Source organism: Peromyscus leucopus, chromosome 5, assembly GCF_004664715.2.
Source record: "Peromyscus leucopus breed LL Stock chromosome 5, UCI_PerLeu_2.1, whole genome shotgun sequence".
Lineage (NCBI taxonomy): Eukaryota > Metazoa > Chordata > Mammalia > Rodentia > Cricetidae > Peromyscus > Peromyscus leucopus.
In genome coordinates this window covers 41,070,238-41,077,835 of record NC_051067.1, presented here as the reverse complement: position 1 = coordinate 41,077,835, position 7,598 = coordinate 41,070,238, and the positions used below count along the sequence as shown (strand labels likewise).

At 42.5% G+C, this 7,598-nt stretch overlaps 1 protein-coding gene across 1 annotated transcript in view; it reads left to right on the top strand.

Annotated features, from left to right (window-relative positions):
• The window catches only part of LOC114700049 (zinc finger protein with KRAB and SCAN domains 3-like), a 12,715-nt gene extending 5,117 nt beyond the window's left edge, over nucleotides 1-7,598 (top strand). The window contains exon 3 of the mRNA XM_028879469.2: nucleotides 3,613-7,598. Within this exon, the coding sequence (XP_028735302.1) occupies nucleotides 3,613-4,475 (863 nt within the window). The 3' untranslated portion in view covers nucleotides 4,476-7,598. The remainder of the gene's footprint in view (nucleotides 1-3,612) is intronic.

Below are 7,598 nucleotides of genomic sequence, written 5' to 3'. Positions count from 1 at the left end.
GCATTGTTGGAGGAAGTGTCACTGGGGATGGGCTTTGGGGTTTCAGAAGCCCACATCAGACCCAGAGTCTCTCTGTTTGCCTACAGATCAGGTTATAGTTCTCAGTTCTCCGACAGCACACCTACCTACCATTTTGGGCTCACTTAAGGGGACTTTTCTGTTCTATGGCTGCCTTGGAGGATTCTCTGTGTTCTCAGATCTCTTCTAGCCCATTCACTGCTTTTGCCAGTCCCCTCATTGGTGGGGTTTCCTTTTTAACAAGGACAATTCAGGAAATGCAAATTAAAGGAGTGTGTGTGTGTGTGTGTGTGTGTGTGTGTGTGTGTGTGTGTGTGTGATAATGGTAGTTGAGGTGTTTTGCTTTGTTTGTTTTTGGTAATGTTAGGGTTCCAGCTGAGGGCTTCATATGTTCTAGGCCAGCACTCTGCCCTTCAGAAGGCTATTGCAGAAGCCTTATTTTGTTGTTTTAAAGTATAATAAGGTATACTCTCAGCGAGGGACATAAAGACTGGGATTCTACCCTCAAAGGCTTATAGTTCAAGGGGACAGATACAGCACGTCCTTTTGGGCTACTAAAGTGGTGATTATATAACCTAGAACTTCACATTCATTCAGTTTTTCACATTCTGCTTGAAGTTATCAAGGTTTTGGGGTGGTAATACTATTCTCTACTTTTTTTTTTCCTGATTTTTTTGCTTGCCCTGGACCCAGATTTTATTTTATTAAAAAAAATTAATGTGATGCACCCTCACCTTCAGTTTGCCAGATCAAACCACACATCTTTGGAAGCTTGGAAATGGTTTCACAGAACCTTGTTTTCTAAGCCTGCTTACCTCCTGCGCCAGCTATATATTCATAGGAAAGTACCTACTCTCATGCTTGTAGTACTTCCTGCCGTTTATATAGCCATATGAAAGCACTTACCTTAACTCATGCAGTATTGACAGTTTGTTTCTTTTTGAGATACGATCTCTCAGTATAGCCCAGGCTTGACTTGAACCGAGATCTTTATTGTCTTCCAAGTGCTTGGAATACAGGCATGCACCATTGTGCTTGGTTAAGAGTTTGGTATACAGAGTTAAGTAAGTGGAGATATGCCTTAAAAGACTTGTCCCCTTTTCAAGAGCCCCTTTAAACAGTTTGTATGTACTGTTGCATGTGCCCTGGTTTGGGAGTGTGAGAAGGAGGTACTAGTGGGATCAGTTATTTTTTTAAGAGTTGCTGACCTTCTCACATGGGTGGACAGAGCAGGATTAATCTCAGATGAACCTCTATAGAGATGAGAGGCAGGAGAGCTCTGGTATCCTAGCTCCTTGGAAAAGAACTGACAGGCACTATCAGCTCCCAAAGTCCTTTCTTCTGTGTGTTGTTTGAGCCAAATGGTGGTGGCTCAGGCCTTTAATCCCAGCACTTGGGGGGCAGTGGCAGGCAGATCTCTGTGAGTTCGAGGCCAGCCTGATCTACAGAACAAGTTTCAAGACAGTCAGGGTTACACAGAGAAACCCTGTCTGGAAACACCAAAACCAAACAGAAACAGAAAATAAACAAATAAAGAAGCTATTTGATCCTTAGAAGCAGTTTGCTGTGTTTGGTTTCGGAATTACCATTTCTGAGTCCTGTTAGTGCCCAGCTGTGTAAGTAACTCTTTAAACCCTCTGGTCCTTGCTTTGTTCTCTACTAGGGGTCCACCAGGGGGAGGGAGCAGAAGCAAGTGAGTAGGACAGCTAGTGGGTCTATGGAGATAGCGCTTTGGGGAGACAGTTTAAGTGTGACAGCTCCCTTTATGCCAGAAAGAGAGGGAGATAAAAAGACTGGGAACAGTGGCTGGGGCATCACCTAATTTGCATTGAATTGCACACTTCTATCATAAAGCTCCTAGTACACCTCATAGTTATCATATGTGGAAGAATGGTCCTCTTGTAAAGCTCCTAGCACAAAGTCTATTCACCAATGAGCAGCAGGGGAGCTCTAGCAGGGAACTATGCCAAGGCTCACACTAGAGATAAGTCAGGCATCCAGGCCGAGGGACAGCTTTCAGATAAGGTGAGGCCTCTGGGCCTAGAGATCTCTGAAAGGGCAGGTAGAGAGCAGGAAGTCTTGCTGGGGAGGGAGTCCTCCATGTTATCAAGCTTGGAGAAAGCTGCCAGGCCATGGTATGTGGTGATATTTTATCTGTGTCCCCAATAAAGTTTATCTGAGGATCAGAGGAAAAAGCCAGCCACTATATTAAACACAGAAGTCAGGTAATGGTAGCACATGCCTTAAATCCTATCATTCAGGAGGCAGGGATCTCTCTGGATCTCTGTGAGTTCAAGGTCACACTGGGACCAGAGCCAGGTGGTTGCACACACCTTAAATTCCAACGCTAGTTAACCATAAAGGTCTGGAGATCTGTACAGACAGACAGGAAGTGACAGAACTGGGCAGGAAGAGGAGGTGATGTAGCTGGGCGGAGAGAGGAAATGAGATGGCAGAACAGCAAGGCATATAGGCGTGTGTATAAGGAAGTAGCTCTCTTTGGAAGCTATAGAGCTGGTGAGGTGAGGTTAGCTCCAGCTTTTCCTATTCCTCTGATCTCTCAGATTTTAACCCCAATATCTGGCTCCAGGTTTTTTATTTAATAAGACCCTTTAAGATTCATGTTACAATGGTGGACTACAACCTCTGACCAGCCTCCTAATAGGAATTGGGCCTCAAAGTCATATTCTGGGAGTCTAGAAGTGACCTTAGGTGCTGGACCTAAGTCCCTGACCTTGGAGGTGAGAGTGCCAAGTCACAGAGGGTAATGTGGCTTATCAGAAGCCACAGAGCTCTTTGATGGTGCCTCCAACTTAGAACCCCCTCGTCAGTGATGGGAACAGAGGTGACAATGCCCATCAGCCACCCATGACTGATTTCTGGGAGTCTCTACTTCCTTAGTCTCTTAGAACATGTTTCAGAAATACTTTTACGTGCTGTTTCTGTTGCTTTTGCCCAGGCTTTGGTATCTAATCTTAGATGCACATCTCAGCCTTATTATTCTTAGAGTCCACCCTCTCACCCCTCCATCACATCACAGTGCCTCCTTTCTTTAGGCTTCTGACCTAAAGCCTGTCTAGAGAAGATGGGGATACAGAAAAATATTTTTAGAACCTACTATTCTAGACACTAGAAAGGATTTATAAAGTACAAAAAAAATGACACTTCTCATGTTTTATTAAATGCTTGTCAGGAATTTTTGTGGTGAATGGTTGGCCTTTGGGTTCCATGGTCTTGGTCCTTACCACATTCCCCCCCACTTTCTGTTTTTCCATTTAATCACAATTCCCATCAGGTTTTTTTTCCTCACTAACACTCATTCTTCCCTCTATTTTCACTCTTATTTCTGCATTGAAATATTAAATTTAAATATTAAAATGTTAAAATAATATAATTTAAATTATATTAAAATATATAGTTAATAATTAATACCATATTAATTTATTTATTAAAATAAATGAACTATTAAATATTTAATTTAAATATTTGCCCTTGGCATTCAGAGAGCTCTGTAACTTTTACCTCCTAGCTGTTTTTCTCAGAGCTTTCTCCCATGCAAAGCATAGTTAACACCTGCTGACAATTGTGTTTCAGGCCTGGAAATGGAGACTGAAACCAGGGACTTGTTTCCAGCTGAGGACTACACAGAACAAAAGCCTGAGCAGCCAGGTTGCTTCCTGACTGAAGACACTGCTCAGATTCCTGCAGGTGCAGAAGCCAGTGAGCAGGAAGGCAAATCACAGACAACACAGAAGAATGCCACAAGGAGTAGGCGACACTATTGCCATGAATGTGGAAAGAGTTTTGCTCAAAGTTCAGGCCTGACCAAACACAGGAGAATCCACACTGGAGAGAAGCCCTACGAATGCGAAGACTGTGGGAAGACCTTCATTGGGAGCTCTGCCCTTGTCATACATCAGAGAGTTCACACTGGTGAGAAGCCGTATGAGTGTGAAGAATGTGGCAAGGTCTTTAGCCACAGCTCGAACCTCATCAAGCACCAGAGAACCCACACTGGGGAAAAGCCCTACGAGTGTGATGACTGTGGGAAAACCTTCACCCAGAGCTGCAGCCTCCTTGAACATCACAAAATTCACACTGGAGAGAAGCCGTACCAGTGCAAGTTGTGTCCCAAAGCCTTTAGGCGGAGCTCACATCTCCTGAGACATCAGAGGACCCATGGTGATAAAACTGCCCACAAGCCTCTGCATGGAGAGGCCCAGGAAGGTCAGGGTAGGGTGGAAAGCCAACAGAATGATACTAAAACTCCCATAACTTATCAATGCAATGAGTGTGAGAGAAGCTTCACTCAGAATAGAAGCCTTATTGAACATAAAAAAATCCACACTGGTGAGAAACCCTACCAGTGTGATGCGTGTGGAAAAGGCTTTACCCGAACTTCATACCTTGTTCAACATCAGAGAAGCCATGTGGGGAAAAAAATTGTAGCACAGTGACCTGTATGATACCTGCCAGAGTTGGTGCTCACTTGTCAGTCAGCTGAAGATACTCTGGAGCCCTTACTAACTGCAGACGTGGGGATATTGCCAATACACACCATCTAGTGTTAGTTGTTATAATCTGGCTGAGGTAAACTATCTTTTATGTTCTAAAAGTAGCTGGAATTAGACTCATTAATAGGCAGATATGAGAGTGTTCTCTTGATGAGGTAGCACTGAAGTGTTTTGTTCCCACTCTTTGGATCTACAAGGCCTTCTAGAACAGTTGCCTTTAGCCAGCACATCTTTCTCTTGGGTGGATGGTTCCAGAGTTTGGGGCATACTCTTCTTACTATTTGTTTGTCAACATGAGACTTTCATGCTTTGGTCAGATTCCTGAGGTCTTGGCCTCCTAATGTGCCTTTTGTTAGTAAACATTTACCACAGGGACTGATGAAATGAATGATCTTCAAAACTCTGAAACTCTGTGTCTAGATTTCTGAAAAAGTTCTAACGTGGGCCATTTGCATTTGCATGTAATTTGCTAAGGTTCTAGACTCTGAGTCTGTCCTACAGATTTCATACTAAGTATATAATGTTACAGAATTTGAGTTGGTGATTCTATGTATCTTCATGAAAATAAAGAGTACAGTAAGAATGCCTCAAGCAACATCTGAAGACATAGGGAGACTTCCCTGTCCATAAAACTCCATTAGTGCACACTTAGTTTTTCACTTTTTATAGTGAAAGTTTTTAGTCAGGTAAATAAATAGCAATTCTATCTTCATAGGACAAACTATTTAATTAGAATTTCTATTGCTGTGAAAGGCACTAGGACAAAAAGCAACCTGGGGTGAGTAGATGGGGGTTTATTTCGACTCACCACTCATTTGTTTCCACTCCATCACTGGGGGACGTCAGGGCCAGAGCATAGGGCAGGGACCTGGAGGCAAAAACTGAAGCAGAGGCCATGGAGGAATGCTGGTTACTGGCTTGCTCCTAACGGCTTGCTCAGCCTGCTTTATTCTGGCACCCAGGCACACCAGCCCTGGGGTAGCAGCACCCACAGTGAGCTGGGCCTCTGACATCAATTATCAATCAAGAAAATACCCCACAGACTTGCCCTACAGGTCAATCTGGTGGCAATATTTTATAAGTCGAGGCTGCCTTTTTCCAAATGACTGTTTTGTGTTGAGCTGACATAAAACTAGCCCGCACAACAAATGATGGCACAGTTGATACATTGTCTATACTGCTCAATGTATCAGTTACTTTCCCCAGGGCTGTTACCAGAAACCTGAGAAAAGCAACTTAAGGAGGAAATGGTTTGTTTGGGTTCATGGTTTGAGCTGATACATTGCAGTGGAGAAGCCGTGATGGCAGAAATGTGAGGCAGCTGGTTGCTCTGTGTCTGAAGACAGAACGCAGAGATGGATGCTGGTGTTCTGCTGGTTTCCACTTTTTTTCCTTTTAATTCATTTCTGGACCTCAGGCCTCAGGGATGGTGCTGCCCACATTCAGGCTGAGTCTTCTTTCACAGACATGCTCGAATTGTGTCTCCTAGGTGATTTAAAATCCAGTCAAGTTAATAATGAAGATAGATAATCACACTCAGCATCTTGCTTCTCACTTTTCCCGTACCTTGGCCCTGGCCAGATTTTAGCACATATTTTGTATCCCTCTCCTCTTGGTATCAAACTGAATAAAGGCTATGCTAGCTGAGCTCAAATTGCCTCCAGGTCAGAAGCTTCACACCAAATAGTCATTCTCATTATTTATGCCTTCAAAACTGCCCTGTGGGTTGAAGAACAAACAGTAAGCGATGGGTGAGGGGTATTAACCCATCCTAACCCCAGTGGAGTCTGTAGGAGAACACATGTCTGCTAGGAAGCAGGTGGAGAATCTTGGAAGTGCTCCACAGGGTGAACCTGGAAGTCATGGCTCAGTTCTCTGTGAGTTCATCATAAGAAGTAAGGTTTTCTAATGATAGCCCGCATAGTTCAACTCAGTCCTCTGTAGGTTTTGAAGGCTGGTACCTTCTTCTGAGGTCCTTTTTGTGAAATGATACCATGCTTTGGTAAATTATCAGCATGCTGTTCTTGTCTACTCAAAAACAGCACCTGTTTATGAATTCCTGCTTTGAAGTCTCATGGGCTGACTTCTGGCTTTCAAAACTTAAGGGCTCTCCCTTTAATAATGCCCTGGAATCCTCCATTGCCTTCATTATCCCTTCATTTCTGCCTTGTTAACTCTAACTGAGCCTTCCAAAATTCTTTAGACTTGACCATGGAATCTTCTAGCATTTCATTTTCTTCTTACTTGTGCAGTCTTCATGAAGCTGCTCAGCAATTACTCTTCTTTGGTATTTTTCTAGGTTCACCTGTTTAAAGCCAAGTTGAGACATGGTATCAAAGTTAAGCAGATTTAAAATAAGTTATACGACAACAAATTAAAAAAAAATTTGCTTTAGCCCTAAAACTTCAATACTCAAATTCTTTATGGACTACTTGGCTTATTTTTCTTTGGTCTTTAATTTGCTTGGCTATTACCTGACTCTTTGTGAAGTGCTTTTACAAACCAGAAAACTTGGTGCAAGTGTGACTTACATTAACCAAGAAGCCCTGTGCCTCCTCCTTTAGGCTTCTGAGCCTAAAGCCTCTCTGCAGAGGAGGGAAATATAGAAAAGTGTCTACTCTTCTAGACACTGGGATTGACTTATAAAACACACAAAAATGCTACTTTGCATGTTTTACTAAATAATTTTTAGTAATTTTGTGTTGACTGGTTGACTATTCTGTTTCATTTCTTCAACTGAAATGAGACAACCTATGCCTATTCGTTTCCTTCTGTTCCTTTCTTTCTCATTTATGTTTGTTTTATGTTATTTATTTATTTATTTATTTATTTATTTATTTATTTATTTATTTAGAGTCAGGGCCTTTCATGTGGCCCTGGCCAGCCAGGAGCTCCCTATGTAGACTAGACTGGTGTTGAACTTACAGAGACCTTAGTACTTGGATTAAAGGCATGTGCCATAATGCCTGACTTTTAACAAGTTCTTTTTTTTTTTTTTTTTTTGTCAGATTATCTTTGGATTGCCAGCCTCCAAATAATAACATGGAGACTTAATATTAATTATTG